Source organism: Zootoca vivipara, chromosome 1 (assembly GCF_965207765.1).
Source record: "Zootoca vivipara chromosome 1, rZooViv2.hap1.1, whole genome shotgun sequence".
Taxonomy (NCBI): Eukaryota; Metazoa; Chordata; class Lepidosauria; order Squamata; family Lacertidae; genus Zootoca; species Zootoca vivipara.
In genome coordinates, this window is record NC_142582.1 from 73,001,938 (window position 1) to 73,024,362 (window position 22,425).

General features: G+C 41.1%; 1 protein-coding gene across 3 annotated transcripts in view; it reads right to left on the minus strand.

Annotated features, from left to right (window-relative positions):
• The window catches only part of METTL15 (methyltransferase 15, mitochondrial 12S rRNA N4-cytidine), an 84,319-nt gene that overhangs the window by 37,693 nt on the left and 24,201 nt on the right, over positions 1-22,425 (minus strand). For all 3 annotated transcript variants that reach the window (XM_035117786.3, XM_088667934.1, XM_088667928.1), the window contains exon 3: positions 3,053-3,189. In XM_035117786.3, coding sequence (XP_034973677.3) covers positions 3,053-3,189 — 137 coding nt within the window. The remainder of the gene's footprint in view (positions 1-3,052; positions 3,190-22,425) is intronic.

Below are 22,425 nucleotides of genomic sequence, written 5' to 3' on the forward strand. Positions count from 1 at the left end.
ATATTAAAAGAACTTCAAACTGTGATTAATACCCTAGCTTGTTCAGAAGCTGATAACTGTAGTTTCCCAATTGAGACAAAACAGAAACTTATGGTTAATTAAAGACTTCCTGGTTTGAGGAGAAGAACAAAAGGGACTTGTTCGTATCTCAGTTTATGAAGCTGAGGTATAATTCTTTAGCAGGACTAGAATCTAGTAAGCCAATTATTTTTAAAGCTGATATATTATAATTCTCTGACTTGCAAAGAGCTCCAAACAAAAAAAAATAATTTGAAAACTAAGAAACAAAGCATCACAAAATGCAATATATATATTTGGTCATGAGTATCTATACTAGTTGAGGTAATTCCACCTCTTCTCTTCAGAAACTGGGAAACCATGTTCTGATACAGTGCTATAGGACATCTTCCAATGTAATTCAGCATTCTCAGGGTTCTATAGGGGACCTCTAGCAAGAGAGAGGCAGATCTGATTACATTAAACCTCAGTCTTGTAAGTTCTGGCTGATGGAAGCATAAATCGCTGTCAAATTCCACTACTACAACCAACAGGAAAATTTGATATAAATTGGATTTTTTAAAGAGGCTTCCATGATTCACAACTCAGTACTATATAGTCTTTTTGCAGTGTTTCTCCAAGAATACATGAGTTACTCAAAGAAACAATGAAAGAAAAAAGCAATTTCAAGATGAGGAAAAAGCCTTGAACAGCCCTGCAACTAAACTAGCAATATATCCAGAGTTACTTCCATTATATAAACAAATTTTAAACTTTGGTACAGCCACTATTTGGGGGGCAGGGGATAGGTGCCCAGCAATAAGTGCATTGCATCCTATTCCCTCCTAATTTGGATTGCATGGGGGGGGGGGGGAAGGTCGCATATATTATTTATTGAACTAGTCCAGGGTTTCCCAAACTTGGGTCTCCAGCTGTTTTTGGAACACAAGATTGCTGACGACTGGTCCTGCTAACTAGGGATGATGGGAGTTGTAGTCCAACCCTGAACTAGAGACATGATGTACACCATGGGTGAGGAACAGATGCAAGGCTAAATACAGCCTTCCAGACTTCCCTATCTTGCTGTTTTGACTCACCCCAGGCCATGCCCCTTAAAGTTTCTTGCCTGCTTGGTTGAAAGACCGAGGTGGTACTCACTTTTGCCTCTGGCCCTGATCACTACTGGTGGTTGCCACAAGGTTACTCAAAAAGGCACGTGAAATGTGGACTGGAAAGGGTTCCACACACATCTTACACCACCACCGACTGCCATGGCACTGCCAGGGAACACCCCAGAGCTGAGGGAGGAGGGAGAGCAGAGTGAGCAGGAGACGTTAGAAAGGACAGGAGAGGGGGAGAGGGAATGAGCGGAAGGAAGTCAAGGGACGAAGATGCTCCTGGATGCTAGCTTAGAGCATCAGCACCGCTCGACTGGTTCAGGACCAGATGGAGAGGGAATGACTGGTCCCTTCAGCTCAGGAGCGGAGGGGGTTAAAACGCAGGCAGCAGAGGAGGTGTTTGGGACTTCCCAGGCTCCTATGCTGGAGGAGGAGTCGCAGATCCCCACTTCCTGGATCTGCAACCGAGGACTCAGACACATGAAAGTATGTCCTGTAATTTGTATATATGTACATAATAAAAGACTGTGACTATATCTCTGAGTGAGCAGAGGTATTTCTTGCGGAAGGCTTCCAGACCCATCACACTGACCTATGGCTCTTTCTTTTAGAAATGATTAAAATTGCTATGCACCCCTCAAGGCTTTCTTCCTGGTTATTCACACAATGATTTATAAGGTCAACTACACAAACCAGTTTTGAAAGACAAGTATTACTAGGAGACAAGCTGAAGAGACAATTCTGCACAGTGCAGACATCTGGCCTGCAATTCTCTCTGCCAAACTGAGGCCACATAAAGATTACAAAAGCCAATGTACTGAACATGCACAAAGAGAGGCAGAAAGTTTAACTGGATGGTTTATTGTAGGTGTTCCTCTTGCGTGTCTGGATTTGTCTTCTAAATTTTACACACACAAATCAGAATTCATTTTGTTGCCATAAACTTAATTTCACCTTGAACCAAAGCACACACATTTTAGGCAGTCAATATATATGATGAATTTATTTCCTCCTTCATCTAAGGTATGATTTCATTTCCAACTGAGTATATTATAACAACTTGACTCCACTGTGTAGGATCTGCGTAGGTTTCTCATCCTTTCAAGTTTGCAATGATACTAACATAAGTGCTAGATTGCAGGCACCTTTTGTAACCTTTTACTTTCAGTGGCTGTAAGAGGGTTTATTTGTAATATATATTGCAACTGACAGAATACTATTTTGCTCTGGAATCTTTGCAGCAATTCCAAACTTGTAGGTTTCCCCCAAACGCACGTCAAAGGATTCCTACCCACACACTGAATACCTAATAGGGCCTGACCCATTTCCTTTTCTTATTAAAACAGCACTGCATCTTTAATGAAGACCACAGCAAGAAAAAAAGAAGAGCTAAACTTGCTCAAAAATTACGAGTCTATAACTGCGGAAAAACCCAAAGCATTCCATGCCATAACAAATCCACATACAGCATTAATATCCAAATTGGTTGTAAATAGTATGCTATATGACTCTGCCATTCTCAAAAGATGGGAAAATCAACTGCTAATAAGGGTTTTTGAGCAAAAAGCCCAAGACTAGACAGAATCTGAGTAGTGAGAGCAGACACTGACTAGAGGCCTGGATCAGCTGGGGCCATCTGGGGTAGAAGAGGGTAACCTTAGAATGCCGACTCATCTGTCCGAGTTGTGGGAGAAAGGTCCTATACACACATGCAAGTTGTAGCATGTAATTCTGCTTTCAAAATTCTACCTGTAATGTATATATATTCTACCACAGCAAACTGTCTGGTGTAAATTCATGTATCACTCATTTTATTTTATTATCATAGAACCAAAGAGTTTCAGAGTTGGAAAGGACCCCAGGGGTCATGCAAACACATGCATGTGTAAACACTCTTATGCTATTAACATATTAGATCTGAAATGAATTGTACTCACGGGTGAGATTCAGAAAGCCGCTGAGCTAGTTGATAGGCTGTGGGATCTCTGTCAAGAGCATATATTTTAATATCTGCTGCCTCTTGCATAAGTGCCTTGGTATGGCCTCCTGCTCCAAATGTCATATCAAGAATACACTGAGAGGTAGAAAAATAATAACCTTGTTATTTTACTTAATAATGCAGAGGGAATTTAAAATTTAGCATCCATCTCTGCTTATTAACCTTTAAATTGTTAATCGTATTTACCCAAACATTATGCGTATATTTGCATTTTGAGATCAACATAAGCAGTCCTTAGGTTCCTAAATGGAAAACCTAACTCACAGAAAAACCATTTGCCATCGGTCCATACCGTTGAAGATGTCTTAAGTTCCAAAAGAAGTAGAAAAGAAACTTCACCATTCAGAGGTCATGTTTGGTAGCTCAAGAGAATCAACTCAAGAGAATCAATCCTCAAGTTGCAATTGCTGAATAAAATCAGGTTTTGCACCCCCCCCCCAAAGCTATTGCTTCACTAAGTGATACCAATACTGCATATGGAGATGTTCTGCTTTGGTAATTTCACATGCTCCGAAATTTATCAACAACTCTGTTCTACTGGCCCGATGCTTTGTTTTAATAAAGCATAATTGAAGAAACAATTGAAAGGTAATTTGCTAAAAGAAAATCCCAGCAGAATATAGATACAGAAAATAGCTTCACTATAGTGAAAAACAGAGTTGTTCTCATGTGGATCACATATTTGTATGGCTTTTATGCTCTACTATTCAATCTTACCAAACCCAGTTTCCCATGTTTTTTGTAATAAAATATGTCATCATGCTGCAGTTTGCATGGCTGCTGAGAGGTGGCCATGCCAACTTCAGTATGATGACGGAACAGCAAGCAGGTAGGTAAGCAAGCAAGCAAGCAAGCAGCGTGGGTGACCCAGATGAGCTGCAGTGGAACAGCAAGGGCAGGGCAGGGCAGGGCAGTTCCCCATCAACCATCCTGATCCGTTGTCATTGTGTTGCTGCCGCTTTGGCCAGAGCAGTATCAGAGGCTAAGGATTAAGAAAGTGACAACAAGGCAGGACAGTGGGGAGATGAAATGGCAGGCAAGCACTCTCCCTGTTGCTACAATTGCTGATTGCTTATGGGAGATAACTCATGAGCAGGCTGGCAGTGAGTGGGCAAGTGGGAAGCCTATGCAGTTCTTCCCATGTCCCCCCCTCTCCTTTGTCCACCAGGGCAGGGTTTAAGGATCTGTGAAGGGATGGAGAGGAGTTGAGTGAGATTAAGGGACGGGGTGGCAAAGAGGTGAGGGTGGCCCGAGAGCAGGGGCAGGAGCCCCTAGTACATGAAGTTTGAGAACAGGCACATCTCCCCAGAGCATGAGTGGCTCAACTCTTTTGACCCTAAAGATGGTCAGGTATACCTTTGAGGCTACAGGTCAGTGGTGGATGTGGCGGATGCATGTGTGCATGTACACATATGCTACGTATACATTACACATAGTGACCTCACACATACAGCACACACACACACAAACACCAGACAACCAGGCCCACAGCACTCTCTCGTTCTCTCTCACACAAGCAATCACACACACACATGCATACACTGCCACACACAAACATATGTAAACACAGGTACACATGCATACATACAACCAGCCCTTCCCACTTGAGCCCAGAGGTGAAGGTGGATGGGAACACTGCCTTTTTCCTTTGAACATTATGATCTGTGAAAAGCAAAGGCAGCGTTTCTCCACACCCCTACTTAAAAAATATATTGTGTCATATATAACTAATCTTCCCTTTGCAAGATTAAGGCTGCAATCCTATTCCCAGTTTCCTGGGAATTCTGAGTAAGCCCAACAGAATTCAATTGGATTTACTTCTGAGCAGACATATAGGACTACACTGTACTAATAGCTTAAGCATATTCCCAACACTTCATAATACATTAATTACAGAAATCATTCAACATTCAAGAGCACAGAAAACAGATCATTAGTTTGGGCATACTTTACACCTTGCCTGCTCCCCCCCTTTTTTTCCTTTTTTTGGAGGGGGGGGGATAATTCTGTACAACTAGATGACATTTTATCCCCAGGGTACTGTAAATACCAGAAAAGATTATTATACGACCACTTCCTGCAATGAGTCACACTTCTATGGTTAAGTTATGATGCCCTGCTACAGCTTCTCGTAGAAATTTTATAATCAGTTTGTGACTATACATTTTTGAAAGTATTCAAGTTTCTCATGATAGCCACAGAAAAAATAAAGCATTCCAATACTGCTTTCCCCCACCCCAAATTTAGTGATACATCTATGAAAGTCCATCACCTTAAGTTTGCATTTAAAGAAGAGGTAATGATCTTCACTTTGGCTCACTTTGAAATTATATTACTGGTTTAAATCACTTTGTCATGTTTTTCAACAGTATGTCTCAATATTTACTTTTCTATAATTAATGTGTTCTTGTCACTATTTTTTCCACCTTTTAACAAGATTAGATAGAAAAAAATACGGAAAAATATTTTGTTCCATTAGATCTCTGGCTGTACAGAATAAAAGCATAAAGCGCACAATGCAAGAGTATTAAAACTGATCTTGAGATAATCATTCTTATTAATGACTTTTGTTCATACAGTGTATTTGGATTTTTTAATTTTATTTTTCGGTGAGGTCTGCAATGACGCCTTAGGCTACAGTCCTACACACACCGTGGATGTGGATGGATGGGGAGTGGGGTTAGGCTCTTGTGTGCCACACTCACTACTGGTGGAAAGGAGAGCCACTGGGCTTGGGAGGGCACCACTGCAGTGGAGGTCCCAGCTTGTTGTAAACTATTGCTGGTAGTAACCAGTGGAAAGGCCCCTGGAATGAATGTAGCTAGGTGGGTCAGAAGGTGCCAGAGGTATTGGATGCACTGGATCCTAAAGCCCCACAATGTTTCAACCTTTCACCTATGCCAGCCTGGAGATGGTATAGTGAAATGAAACCCCACAGACCTTCTGCTTTGCTAGTAAGAACCAGTAGGAGTTCTGATAGCGTTCCATGTCCCCCCAGCCTCTCATTAGGATTGCTTTGCCCACTTCCTTTCATTGGTCACACATTACAAGATGCCGCCTGGGAAGCTTATATTTCTCTGCCATTGCTTTGGAGCCTTTGCTTTTCCACCTCACAAATGCAAAGGGTGTGATCCAGACCTGCTGTTCTTTGAATGGAAAGTCTTCTCCATTCATGGAAGAAAACTGGATCCAGCAGAATTTCCTGCTCCACTGGCTTCCTGCAGGCAGACAGGGAGAGGGGAAACTATATTCACCAACCATCATCAGCCCACCCAAAGTTCCTACTACACCCTCCCACTGTTTCAAGGGGTCTCCCAATCCTCTAGAGCAGGTGAAAGGGGAGCATAGGGAAAACCAGTGAAACGTGTTTGCTCCTCTTCCATTTTCAACTAGTCCACACAACTCTGGATCCAACAAAATGTGTGTGGGTGCATATGTTTACAAACCTATTGATCACCACCTTATATAGTAATGGTATAATATTTAATAGCCTAGACACCTGCAGTCCAATAAATGGCTGGCTGGTTCAAATCAATAGGAAACTCACCTACATATATACACAAGTTCTTGACATTCACTATCCCATTAGGATTACAGCTCAGAATACTGCAGTGACAACAAAAGCTCTCACAGGGTAAGCCAATCCCTTCAGGCATCTCTCACCCACATAACATGGGTTTGCAGCTCATCAAACCTCCCTTACCTGCTCAGTTCCCTCCTGTCAATAATGCACAGTCCCAGTGTAATGCCTACCCCAGCAAGGTGTAATAGTGCTAGATTTGTGAAAAGAGAAACGTAATATATGGATACAGTAAGCAAGAGGGGGGAAATGGTGAGGAGTTAATGCAACAGAGTATGTAGCTGAAGAAGTACATGCAGTGAGGAAGAGCTGAAGATTGAAGAGGGGAGAAGCAACTGAGGAGAGAAGCCAAGAGAAGGAAAAAGAAGAGAGAGAGTAAGCAAAAGTAACATAATGAATGAACTGTGGCAGAAATTGCTATTTCACTAGCAACAGTAAATTGGCACCATGATACATAATCAGTGGTGGATGGGGATGAGTCATTCATATTTTCTTATTGTTTATTCGTTTTTATTAATAAACAGGCTATATAAACCATTTTTAACTACAGTATATGTAACTCCCCACCCCAGTGGATTCCAGAGCGATTACCAATTTGCCCTCCCCATCCTTGATGTGTACAACTTGGAAGGTTTGCCCCAGTCCTACTTGACTCCTCCCTTCTTCAACTCCATGTCACCACCTGTTCCCTCCCACCCTTCAGGTACCTACATTGTGCCACTTCCTTCAGTCACCTGTATTGACTTATTTCAATTTTCTCAAGCCTCCTTTACCACCTATCATTTCTTCAAATTCTTCTCTTTTACTCCACCGATTATTATGCACCATCCCTGTGAGCCTTTATCCCTGGTCTTCCTGGTCTTCCAAGTCCTTGGGCTGTACATGTGTTTGGTCTGAATCCCAGCCAATTGCAAATGAACATTCTTTGCCGCCACTCCATAGCAGCCAATCAGTGCCAGGGGCTCCCCCACAAAAGCACAATACTTTTGAGAACCCAGAAAAGGATCCCAAGGGTCTGAAATACTGATGGAAAGTTTGTTTAGAGGAGCTGTCATAATTAAGAACAGCAGGAGCCTCGGTTTGGTATCTTTAAAGCTGTGATCCAATGCAGTTCTTTCAAGAGGCATAATGTGTTTCACATTTAGTAGCTGTGCCTGCAGATTTTGAATAGTCTTCAAATGCAGCCCCACGTTCAGCTCATTATAGCATACATATGCCCGTGGTCAGAACAGCATTTCTCAGAATATGGTGCAGCTGTCATATCAACCCAAACTCGTAAAGGCCCTTCTGGTTATGGGCCACCTGAGTCCGCAGGAGCAAACTGCAGGCATGAGCCTATTATCCTCCACAAGGAATAAGAATATTACCCACTCCAAGTTCACATGACTTTATGTGGGTTGTGCTTTGGGATGTTTACCCTAACCCAGCATTAATGATCTAAAGCCCTCTTTCAGAAAATCTCCCACTACGTCTCAATGCCACCATAGTGTCCATATTCCAAACCCCTGAGCAACCTCTTGTAGCCGTTTTATGTAGATGTTGAGTAGCACAAAACAGTTCCTCCATGCAGTGCAGGAATGTATGATGGTGAAAAGCCAGGCAAAAGCGTCCATTTCCTGGTATAAGTAATCAGCCTGGTTCTCAAGCCAGGTCAGAAGTCAGACCAAACATTTTCCATCTCATTGTCATACACTGTTAGGCAGCTGCCTACAAAGAACTCATTCTTCTTGTATATATCTATGCTATATACTTATGTAAGGAGAAAATCCGCAGGAAGGGAAAAGCTATAAAGACAAACCAAACAAATCAATGCAATGCTATATATTTCATTTTCCCTCCATTTTACAAAGATCATTGGTGTTACTAGGATGAGTCATCCTATCTAAACTCTGCAAATGTTTAGTCTTACTATTTAGACTTACTGTTCAAAATCCTACTTCTTCACAGCAGAAATCACCTCTTGCTGCAACGAACTTGTTTTTAGTCAGCTTTAGACCATAAACCCTAAGTACATGAACATTAAAAGATGAAAGTAGTCTACCTTTTTCATGACTGACGGTGCAGAGAGCCACGACTTGTTGTGGCTTTCTCATTCTATGTAGTCACAACTCATATATCATTTTATATGGCGAATAAACACACACACACAATCAGTTTATGTGATCCAGACAGATTGACAAGTGAAATATAAAAAGCTAGAAACATTGTTTGATATGCCCAACAGATCAGTCTGCCATGGGAATCTCCACATACACATATCAAATTGGCTTCATATTTATGGTTTTTGGTTAAATCCAGCTTGAGCTTTTTTTCTTTTTTAAAAGGTCTCTATTCTTCCACACATCTGTTATATTAGAAATAAAAGGGAACAAAATTCTAAAGAACCTGTAGTTCTCCTCCATCCCCACAGCCCAATTGTGGGTAAAATATACTTCTACTACACTCATTCTCTAAAAGACCATCACATTTATAAAGAGAGAAGCATTCGTCACTGGAGTCGACTTCATCAGATCCAGAAAGTGCAGGAAACTTGCTGTACAAAAATGTGATCATGGAAGTGAAACTAATTATGAAGCAGTCACAATGCATTTTTGTGGGGAATTAAATATATAAATCCCTGTGGACCCACATGTGTGAGTGAACAACAAAAAGAAATGGCAGATTCAAAAAATGGGGCTTTGCACACTCTCCCGAAGGGAGAGATTTCCAGTAGCTGATATTAAACATGCAACTTGTGCAGCAGTACAGTGTTAGGAATATAGGTTAATTTTTAAAAAAAAAATCCTTCCAGTAGCACCTTAGAGACCAACTAAATTTGTCATAGGCATCAGCTTTCATGAGCATGCACACTTCTTCAGATACGTATCTAACCAGCCTCATGTTTGCTAGCTGTATTGACTGCAAACTCCCACAATTTTGAAATACTAGTATGAGAGATTTGTTCAATCATCTGTCCCTAAGACAGAGCCTTCTATGCTTGGTCCCACATCTCCAAACATCAACCACTGCAAGCAGAAGGCTGAAGCAAGAAAGGTACCTGCCAAATACAAGGGACTTCCATGCTGTAAAAATGTACAGAAAACATCGCTAACTTTAAGGGGGTGGGAGTGGGCGTGGCTCCACAGATGAAGCAGCACCACACAGAGACATGAAGAGAAATCAGGATTACAAGGTCTCTGGACTCTATTTATTCTTTAACTCTTACTACACCTCTACGATTCTATGATTCTTATCAGAAATTTGCAATGTAATTCCTATATATTTCTTTGAATGCTTGCTTGCAATGAGCTCCTCTCACCTAGGAAAACAGAATGCATATCTTAGTTAAAGTTAGATTTCAAAAAGAAACACACACACACACACACACACACACACACACACACACACACACACACACAGCTTTACATGTTAAGTCAGAGATGAGCATAAGGTAGCTCTGGACAACTGGTAAATCTCTGGGTGAGTTTCAGGACATCAACAAAGATTTCTGACTCCCAGCTGCTTAACAAGAGCAGCATTGAATTCCCAGGTCCCAAATTAAATTGCTGAATGAAGAAAGGTTGGGGTAACTAGAGGAGAAATTGTTTGTGGGAAGTTTATGAGCCCATATCAAGTGCTGATACGAAAAATAAATAAATCTTGGGATTAAATTTCTCTAATTGTAAGAATATGATCTTTTCAACAGATTCTGCTTGGTGGATTTCAAGACCCTAGTAAAAAACAAAATAACCCAAAGTAGATCCCACAAGTCTGAAGCCTGTCCTTTTGTTTGGTGAGTGGAGTAGTTCTAAAGTAAGATCCGAAGAGGGAGGAGTGTAATGTGAGGAGGAAGTTCAAGGGAGAGGCTGGCGGGAAGGGCTCACAAATGCCGTGTTTCCCCTTTTTTAAATATGTAGTCATAAAGCAAGCCATGGCAGGATTTTAAAGCATTTTCGAAATATAAGACATACTCCGAAAATAAGACATACCTTGTTGCTTTCCTTTAGAGCCTCAGAGAGGCTTGAGACCAGGTGGGAGGGGGTGCATGAATTGAGCGCGTCGCCAGGCAAGCCACGCTGGGAGCCTCCCCACTCTTCCCAGGACTTTTTTCCACTCGGGCCGAGCGCCCGGACGGGGAGACCCCTTGGCGTCGGGAGGCCTGCTGGCCCCTTCTGCGCCGCCAGAGCGTCGTGGGCTACATAGCCCGAGGCTAAGTGGCGGCAGGAGGCCCGCGGGCCCTTCCGCACCGCCGAATAGCGGCGTGAGTGCTGCTGGCCCCTTCCGCACCGCCGGAATTTTGTGGGCCGCATGGCCTGAGGCAGAGTGGCGGTGGGAGGCCCGCGGGCCTTCCTGTGCCGCCGGGGCGATGGACAGCGGCGGGAGCGCTGCTGGCCCCTTCCACGCCGCCGGAATGTTGTAGGCCGCATGGCCCGAGGCCGAGCGGCAGCGGGAGGCCCACTGGCCCTTCCCCAGCCAGCCAGCGGGACCCAGAAAGCCGACCGCAGCAGCAGCAGGGGGAGGAGGCCTGCCAGCTTGGGGCCTGGAACCTGCGGCCACTGCAGCGGCCAGCACGTGGAGCGCCCAGCAGTGCTGCACGGAGAGCCCAAGCCAGCGGCCTCGCCTCTTCTTGGCCCGGCCAAGGAGGCCTGCTGCCCCGCCGCCCGGAACTGGCTGCTACAGCGCGGATCATTCAGCAGCCCCGAGCGCTCGGAGCACCCAGCAGCACTGGGCGGAGCGCCTGAGCCAGCGGCCTCGCCTCCACCTGGCCCGGCCGAGGAGGCCTGCCGCCTCGGCGCCCAGAACCGGTGGCTGCTGCAGTGCCAAGCGCTCAGAGAGCCCAACAGCACCATGCAGAGCGCCCAGCAGCACCCCGAGCCAGCAGCCTGGCCCGGCTGAGGAGGCCGTAAGGTACCGTAATAAAAACCTAATTAAAATTAAGACATCCCCTGAAAATAAGACACCTTGTTGTTGTTTTTTGAGGAAAAAAGTCATAAGACGGTGTCTTAAAAAAGGGAAAACACAGTACCTAGATCTGGCCCTATTCAGCTTATGCTAGCTGCACAAACATTTCTCCATCTTAAAGAAGCTCATTATATTTTGTTACCTGAGATACAGGCAAAAAACCTCAAACACCCAAAAAAGCCCACCACCACAGACAACAATCTACCACCTTCTCTTTGTAACTAATTACTTTGTTCTAACAGGAGCTTCATAAGCTCAATACCTCATGGAAAACATGTGAGAGGGCATTAAAATCTGACCTAACATTCTGAAAAGGTAGAAGAAGCCAAAGTCAGATGAGAAGACATCCTTACACTAATAGTGGTCCTGAGCAACAACATACCCCAGAATACGGTAACAAAACCTGTAAGATAAAATTTAAGTCTAAATAATTGAAAAGGTGCTACAGAATTATACAATGCAATAGTCAAAAAGTCATCTCACACCCCCGTCCTATTAATGAATTCCCCTCACTTTTCTATCCATCATTTGCCGCTTTTACAATTGACTTCAGCATATTGTAGGGAGAATGCAGCAGAAATAATCAACAGACAAACATACCGTTAAATTAACATGTCATGATGTGCAGCTTTATTTAAAAAGAACTACTCTATAATTATCTCTTTTTGATGAAAATCTTAATTCATTTGTTCCTGCTGTTCTCTGCAGGTCGTTTTGCTACTCTACACCCCAAAATTAACAAAATTGCTTACACCAGTTTAATTTCAGGGAGCAATCCGAAATATCAGTGTCAACTGCAGAATGGCTTATTATGGCAACAATCAATCTATTTAAAGGAGACTAATGGAAGCAGTATCACTTTTCGTCTGACACACACATGGAGTCTTTTTCCTGTCAACTCAAGTTCAAGCTTGGACTCAACTTACAACTCAGCCGAGTACAACATACACAAAGCTATCATGGCATAAATCTCATCAGCCTATGATAATGTATTGCTTTGGAACACTCAAATTGTGATTGTAAATAGTAGGCTCTCTGTTGAACGATAAATACAACATTAAGGAAAAGAGACTAGAACAAATGTAAGTTCTTCTTTAAAGCAATATTGTCATAGTCAGCTACAAGCACAGTAATTAGTATGATAATTTAATACAGATTGTTCAAAACATGAATTATCTTTTCAAAATATTTACAAAAGTTTTTTTGGCCAAAACTGAATGAGATAATCAGATTACAGTCAGGCTACTGATTCAACTATATTATGATCCAAATTAAAGTAGCAGGGGAGCAGATTAGATTATTATGTTAGGAGTTGTGACATGTAACGCAAAGTGAAATAGCTTGAATATATGGGGGAAATTTAAAAGAGACTCAGTTTAACTCATTGTACAGTAGTCATTTTGTATAAACAGTATTTTCAGAAGAATTTGACTACCACAAAGGAAACACTGCCACAAATATACGATCTCAGGCATTATACCTTTATACCTGTAACAGGTTGCCACCATCTATCTATGAGAAAACCAAACAATAGCATGGGATGATCTAGTGCTGTCACTGTCCCAGGAATAAGCAAATTTGGAATGCTACGCTTATTCTCAGAGATTCTTAAACACACCAGTTCTCTTTCTTTCCATAGATAATAAATTTAGGAAAGAATTGGTGATGGGTTGATTGCATCAAACACAGTAACACTTAATGACTACAAAATAATACATTTCTACAAGGGCAATGGGCACACAGATCATTAGCATGTTTTAAACCTTTTCACAGTGCAGTTCTATATATGACTATATATTGCATGGAGTTCAATACAGCTTCCTCCAGATAAGTGGGCATACCGGTAGGACTGCAGCATCAGCAAGGATCAGGTTCTCATTTGTATATGCTGCTTCTCAAGCAGCATTTTGAGGTTGCATGATATACTTGAAGCACCAGGATGTGTTCTGCTTCTCTACACCTTCACTGCTATACTACTAACTTCCATACAGGGGTTGTCAACCTGGTCCCTACTGCCCACTAGTGGGCATTTCAGGTTTCTAGGTGGGCTGTAGGGGGTTCTACGGCACAAGGTGAATCCTTCTTCCATCGAGCACTGGTGGGCGGTAAGGAAATTTTACCATCAAGAAAGATGCATTAGTGGGCGGTAGGTATAAAAAGGTTGACTACCCCTGCTCTAGAGCAAACATTTGCCACAGACGTTGGTCTTCAAGTGAGTTGTGCACTTTGCTTCTTTTTATCCACTGCTTGGAATAGTTATCTGCTTACACATATATTTTGTTGTTTAGTCATGTCCAACTCTTCATGACCCCATGAACCAGAGCACGCCAGGCACTCCTGTCTTCCACTGCATCCCGCAGTTTGGTCAAACTCATGTTAGTAGCTTCGAGAACACTGTCCAACCATCTCGTCCTCTGTCGTCCCCTTCTCCTAGGGCCCTATATTGTGTGTGTGTGTGTGTGTGTGTGTGTGTGTGTGTGTGTTATTTATATATTTAGAGCTGTTTTATCGTTGCTACTCTTTTTAAAGGGAGGGTGTCCTCTTTGTTTTTTAGATTTTGAAAACTGTTACAGCAAGAAAAGGAGAACACTTTCACAGTAGTTTCATCACTGCTGAAATCATGCCTTTATGCACTCCATTAAAAAAAAACTACTTTAATAACACATTAACTAATATTATAAACAAGTGGGAATAGGTGCTTCAGAAAATTCTAAGACAGCCTGGTGGTGCACACAGATCTCCCCACTCCTCTGGCTTGGGTAATTTGACACCATAATCTGACAACCAAGATTGGTTGTCTATTCTCAAATTCCAATGGTACCACTGCAGAAATGCAGATAGCTCTGCTGCAGAGCAACACCAATAGCCTCTGCTCCCTACCCCACATCATATCATGGTAATTCACATAGTGAAGAGGGCATAGGAGGACACAAGGCAGGAAGATGCTAAATTAACAATAACTTCAAGCTAAGACTCAAGTGATTTACATTGAGCAAGATTGTAGAGATAATCAGGCAAGCTACCCAGATTCAAGGATTTTGCTTTTGTAAAAGCAAAAAGCACTTGGTAGAAATGAAGACTCTTAAATAAATAACACTGATCTCATGCTGGACAATACTAATAAATGTAGGGAAGTGTCTTTTAAAAAAATGACTGGTGTTTAATGTATTTTTAATCTCCTGTTGGAAGCCGTCCAGAGTGGCCGGGGAAACCCAGCCAGATGGGTGAGGTATAAGTAATAAAAAATATTTATTATTATTATTATTATTATTATTATTATTATTATTATTATTATCATCATCATCTCAGCATTATACATCAGTAAAATACATAGCTCACTGCAGCATAGTGCTATATTCAGACACAGCCTTGTTGCAAGAGTTACCGTAGTTGGTTTCAACACTGTATTCACACCGTGTGTGATCTTCCATTGTGATGCCCTCAAAAAAAAAAACATTTCACAGCAATCATAGCAGTGGGTGGGACTTGACAATTATGGTTTATTCCTCTTAGCCACATGATTCTCTCTCACCCCTACTACGGTACCTATTCTGTACATGCATACAGTTGAATAAAGTGTACTCGTAATGTAATTCTATGTCTATAAGCCCTGTTGAATTCAATGGGACTTACTGCATGGCAAGAGAGGTTAGGGTTGTACCATGGGTCTACAGTAGGGCGTTTTATTCTATTAGCCACCAGACATTTGGTTAATTAATTGGGTAAACTTGAATAACTTTAAATATGGATACAATGGAAAAATTTAGCATGAAAACATTGTTTTTATTTGTAGCCATGTTTTCCAGGAATGGAAAGGAGTCTTCCAGCAAGACTTCCTCTTCCTTTCCTCCCCAAAATCTGCTCTGGAGTGGGAAGTTCCATTGCACAATCAGAGGTTTGTTGCATCAGTGGAATGGCAGCGTTGGCTGCAACCCAATACAGTGCAAATGCACAGGCAAGCTCAAATCTAACAGTAAAAGTCGGGCTTGCTCCAAACTGCATGTTTTTCCTTAGGATGCAGACAAACTTGGATAACAATTGGGTTTGTTATTTTCACATATGGGGTATCAACCATCATTTGGTTCCCTCTTCTCAGCAGCCATAGGCACAACCAGCACAACAGAGCCTCATTTGAACGTCTGTTACACAGTCCATCTTCAGCTTCATCATCTGCAAATTTCTCTCTCTCTCGCCTCATGAAGAGCTCTGGGTAACTCAAAAGCTATTTAGCGACATTTTGATTGGCCTTATCAAGCTATTGCCCTAATGGGTTTTTGAAATAGTTGATATGGGTCGGAGCAATGGCCTGTTAGAGGTTGTTCTGCACCACCACCAAAGAAGTCATCAACAGCTTTCTTAGTTCAAACAACTCGCACTGAATTTCAGCGTCTTACACGTAGAAGCACTTCATCTCGTCCCATGAAGTAACAAGCCGCTCCCACACAGAATTCTTTCTGCCTCCCTTCCTGCTTCTCTGACAGGGTGCCTAGACACTGATAAGGTGCAGAATATATAAAAACAGGCAAACGAATAGGCCCAGATGCTGATCAAAGAGACCAACAGTCTCTTGAAGCAGACAAGAGGCTCCCTCTTATATCTGGTGAAAGCAGAGCCTGTCTTCCACTTCTGTCTGGGGAAGCCCTGCACTGGGGCCGCTAAACACAGTTGGCTGGTTCAGAAGCCCAGCACAATTAACCCTACTATAGCATGAAGGGGAGAAGATCACATATAAATCTGCCTGCGCTAATGCAATGCGGTTGATTGCTGTATTAGCATCTGCACAGCTACCCTGCTTTACAGCAGTACAATACATTTAGTGGGTGCGTTGGAGGCAAAAGCAAATTGGTCAGATTACTCAGCATCTTGTCAAACACAAGATGTTGCAATGGGGAAATAAAATGCCCCCCCCCAATATGTTTAAGTCAAAACAAACAAACTATAGCAAGTACATACCATGCTTCAAATAACAATTAAAAAGGAACACCTGCAAAAATCAGTTAACATTTTATGTCCACAAAACAGACTACCACAGAAAAGCTAACACAGGAGGACCATCAGATTAAGCCACCCAAACACAACCACTACCTTGTTTTTTCTTCTAGTTCTCACAATACATGTTTTAGTTATTATACATTTCAGAAATGTGTGTGCAGATCTAAACTGAGGCAATCATGTCTCTTGAGAGGAGAAAAGCTACTATGAAGTGAACACTACATATATGCTACATTTTTCAGTAATTAGAAATACAATGCTTCTGAGGAAGAGAGGATTTAATGACCTCTGATACACTGTAATTCGAGATGCTCATATTCTCATTTAGGATGCAGGTACAATACACCAATACATAATTAAAGAACATGAAGTTATTGTGATTTATATTTATGTGAGGTCAGTTTTACAAAATGGAGAGTATTTCAAGCTCATAGGGAAATTAATCTTATTTTAATTTCTTACCCAAGATTAATTTCTTACTATTGAAGCTCAAATTTCTCACCAGTACATGATTCTAACACAATTACCAGCATACTACCTACTGGAGAAAAAATAAAATAAAATAATAAAATCCACAGACTGACTGTCCGATGAAGAAGTGTGCATGCACACGAAAGCTCATACCAATGACAAACTTAGTTGGTCTCTAAGGTGCTACTGGAAGGAATTTTTTATTTTATCCAATGAAAAATTAATCTGTGTAAAATCCTACAACATAGCAAGCATACAATATATATTAAATATTGGTGACATGCCACATGTTTTTCTAAACTAATATACAGTAATGGGAATAACTTATAAAAAATGTTCACAATTGAGCAGTGGTTTTCAAAAAAAATAAAATACATGATACAGAAGTGTTGTTTGGTGACTTGTTTTGAAATAATCCCCGAGAAAAATCGCATCAAATTACAAACTGTCAGCAATAGTCTGAATAAACCAGAAACTACAGTCAGGATTGAAGAATAATGAATCAGAAGCTAATGAAGAAGACAGAGCTAGAGAATAAGCCAGGAGTCAGAAATGAAGAGCAATTAGGAACAGAGCATAAACCAAAAGGCAGAACTGGAGAAAAATGTCAGGAGTCATGACCAAGGAGAATAACTAGAAACACAAGATATGCCAGAACTAGCAGCTAGCTTGGGTGAAGTTAGGACACAGAACCCTAAGTGACCACATCTGACACTGCTTAGCAGCTTCCAAAACTTCCCTGAGCTTGCCATTTGAGGCAGTAGTCAGCAGTTTCTAATCGTCATTTATCAAACACGTTTGAAATTAAGTGCATATCAACACACTATTTTAAATTATGTGGATTTTTTTAAACTTTGGGTATGTTTCAGCCACAATTTACATTCTCGACTATTTATTAAGAAAGAGGGAAGGGAAGTTCCATCGAGCGTTCTGAAGTCCTAATACATACGTAACTACTTTGTTGGATATTGTCCACTCATTGTTCTGGGAGTACGTTTTAAAAACAAAGAACGTAAGCGAGTGAGAGAGCTGAACAACACGGCACAGTTAGGTGTAAGTTTACTACCTCTATTGTTCTATTTTATCAATATCTCCAGTAGTATAAACACATCTAATTCTTTCAGTCCCCCCTCATTACCTGCAAGAATAAGGTAAGGGTAAGAATAAGGTTTGGCCACCTCATGAGAAGAGAAAACTCCCTGGAAAAGACACTGATGTTGGGAAAGATTGAGGGCACAAGGAGAAGGGGACGACAGAGGACGAGATGGCTGGACAGCGTTCTCAAAGCTACCAACATGAGTCTGACCAAACTGGGGGAGGCAGTGGAAGACAGGAGTGCCTGGCATGCTCTGGTCCATGGCGTCGTGAAGAATCGGACACAACTAAACAACTAAACAACAACAAAATCATCTCAGACGAAAATTCTCACTCATTTGTAGTTGCGTATTTGGAAAGAATAGGAAGGAATCTAAAGCATAGAACCAAACTCTAAAAGAGTTCTAAAAGATCTCCAAAGGTAATATAGTGCACGTCCTTATTCTCCTTACAATACATGCTTAGAAGCTACTTTCTGCCGATCCTTCATTTAAAACAAATAAACTGAGCTATTTTAAGAAAGGCAAATGGGATGAGTCCTGTTTCACTTTCCATATCAGAATCTTCTCAGTGCAAAGGCCTGGTACTCCAGGGTTTCTGTGACAGCACCTCAGAGCAACACACAGGAACATTTGATGCTAATTTTACACCATCTAATTTGTCAGCCCTTGTGTAGAAAAATAAAAGTCCCTCTTTTATCAGCATTTTCCCAGCAGCAGAACTCCAAACATGACATCACTCACACTCAAGAAGTAATCCTGAGATATTTATTAGGCCTCCTTATTTAATGGGAAACTTTTTAGTATGGCTGAGGTCCATGGAGATGCCATATTACTCATCTCCAAGAATCATCAGGGTTTGCCTGAGGATTTTCAGGCTCCCCAACCTCCCACCTGCAACAGACTTTATCTTTAACTAAAAATCAAATCTTCTTAAACTATACAACTTCCCAGTTCTCAAGTAGTAAAATTTGTTTGTTTTCTTGCATAATCAATCAATCATTTAATTTCGTGTTCATAAAATCTGAACTTTATATCCAATAGCCAGTTTGGTGAAGCTTTTGTAGTGTCACACTTCGACCTGGTATGCCTACTAGATTGAAATCTATGATCTACCACAAAGATCAGCACAATTCTATACATGTCTGATCAAAAGCAAGCCCCACCAAGCTTACTCGGGCTTAATCCCAGGTAAATATAAAATAAAACTGCACTCCAAGCAATTTACAACCTCCACACACAATCGCTCGGCCTAACCTCCCTTAAAGGACAGTTATCCCTCCTCCTCAAATGTATTTATTAAAGCTTTTAAACAATTTACATGAACATACAAACACAAAGTATGTTTTCCTGTTATAATTCCATGATGACCAAGCAACACAATCCACAGGTTAATTCATATCCAGGTAACCCCTCCATATTGTCCTATGATACAGTGTGCATAGGCGAGGATCTATATGCAGACAGATGCCAACAACAACAACAAGCTGCAACAGATTTTCAAACAGTCACAAGACTTTTTGTTGGTTTTGCTTAAGTACAGTACAGACAGCAGAACAGAATTTCACAGTGTTTGGAAAATAACCAGATCGTAAGGCTTAGAAGTAAAAAGAAAAAACAAAGTTATAATTTTGTCTCACGACATCACAAGATAATGTTTATCGCCTGCTGATACAAGCAGCCACTCTGATGTTTTATAGCCTAAGTAATCATTTGGTCCATGAACAATTACTTATTCCCAGACAAACACTTTTATGAGCTTACAGCTATGGACTCTAATTGAGCCAGTATAAACTTGAACTCTATGGATTCCTTATATAAAAGGGGGGTTGAATTTTCAGAATGTTGCACAATCAAACTTCTACTCATGCAATGGGACTTCTTCCTCCCCCCCCCCAAACAGCCCTCTGTGATCCCTCAAATTTGCTTAATTAGATTTAAGGAGTGTGCAAGAGGCTGCAAGGAGGAAGTAAACTGCTCATGCACAAGCACACAAATGCTGTCAGATTCAACCTGAAACCTTTATTGCTTTGCATTCCAACAATGCTTATTTTTATTTTATAGATTTATAAGCCACCTTTCCCAAGGCAGATGAAATGTTGTTTTTGGAAGATTCATAGTTATGTGTCTGAACAAAGGTGCCATTGACATGTATTATCTTCTTAAGACAGTGGTAAATGCACAAGGCCCACAGTTCCTCATCCATATATGGCAGCAATTGTTTTTACTTATTGCAGCTGCTCCTTTATTAATTTTATGAAGTGCAAGATGAATTCAGAATGCATATTAATCCAGTTATTTCATAGTACAGAATTTTGGAATTTATCGCATTCTACGATACAATCAGACTCAAGGTGGCTTACAAAGATAAAATATATGCAACAGCCAAAACTAAAAACAAATCTAATAAAGCAAACAGCAGTAAAACTGAACCATGAAAATACAGTCCAGAATTCCCATGAGTGGGATTTGGTTCATGGGGTACTCCTCTTGGAAAAAGTGGAGTGGGGAGGTATTTAATCTCCTCCTTCCTTCTGTGCCTGCCTGAAAAGCTGATCCAGAGGACTGGGAACAGTGTGGAGGGAGATGAGATGTGGGGATGAACTGGAGGGGGAATAGACAAGAATTGCCTGCCTCCAGTGAGAACTTCTGCAGGATCTCAATTTCTACTTCAGAAGGAGTATATTTAGCAAATGAGTTCTAAATATGGGAAATCGAAAATTCAATTTGACTGCGTTTAATATACACGTCTATTTCTGTGTGTGCACAAACACACATAGAGGAAATGGTTGTGTTTCAGAATTGTGCTTCAGAATTGCTACAATAACTGACCTTTATTCCATTTTTCTGGATTAAAATGTGCAAAGTGGGTTACAGCAATGGAAACAGTGAAGCAGAAAAACTACAAAACTAAAATTTGAATAGTAAGTGTTTACTAGAAAGTGTTGGAGAGGTCTATTGTTTCAAACATATCAACTATTATTGTGCTTTGTTGAGTTTGAAATCATTTCACACTTCTGTGGAGAAAAAGGTTTAAAGTATCCATTTCGGAATTAGCCAGCAATACTTTCCCATTGTGGGAACGTCATAATTTCCTGCAAAGATTTCAAATGATTACCGGTAAATGTGAAACTGCCAACCTTATATCAGACATGTAATAAAGTTTATTTATGAAACAGCATGCTTTTTTATCCACTTAAAGTCCCCCAATGCAGCCAAGTAAAATGAAATGTGATCCAAAAGTTCAATTAAGCCAGGATGGCAATATATGTTTCTAGACCCACCCAAACAAGAGCATGCAACCATCTGAACTTCAACATGTTCTTCACCGCTTTCATCCATTTCCAAGGCCACATATGACAGTAACACAGTCACTAAATAAATAAATAAATAAATAATATACACAGAGATGATTAAAAAAACTCTTACAATGTAGTGTTCCACGTTGAATAGGAAGAGATCAACATAATGGTTGAGGACTTGCTGAAATAACTGAACTTTCTTCCATCTCTCTGCATGAATGAAAATCCTATTTGCCTCTAAAGAGAAATGTGAATTCTGATTAAGTGACTGTTTCCCACGATCCACTTCCATGTCATAGAAAAAGTATCTGGATTTCTGTAATGTACAAGTTACTTGGACAGTATATGGCGTTTCCCAAAGGAGTGTCATTTCTCCTTTAAGGCTGCAATACCTAGATGATCCCAGCAATCTACACTACCGTATATGAAAACCAGCTCATTGTGTGCCTAACACTAAACAAAGAATAGTTTAGCAAGAACAGGCTAGTACATAGGTTTCCAGACAGATTGCAGGCATTTTATTCCTATGGCCCTGCTGTTGCTGTAAACTAAACCATGGTTTGGCTTAACGTGCCATCTGCAGCCACTGTCATGGTTGGTCTCCAGACAAAGCACAGACTGTAACCAGGAAAACCATGAGCCCAGGTGCTTTGCATACTGTGAGCTAAATAATGGCTTGGCTCACAGTAGCCAAGGAGGATCTTGGGAAGAGCACAGGAGGTGGAATCTACTCTCCAGAAACTATCTCATTTGCACAAAGTCATGTGTCATTTGCAGTTCTTAAAATGTCCTGATAATAAGCAGACTCACTATTTAGTTAAGCTGGATTCTGTGCTTTCAAGGCACATTTAGTGTAAGATCAAACTAAACCTGTAGAAATTTTTAAGCAATTTGGCATCTTACTACAACTAGAATTCCTTACATAAAAATA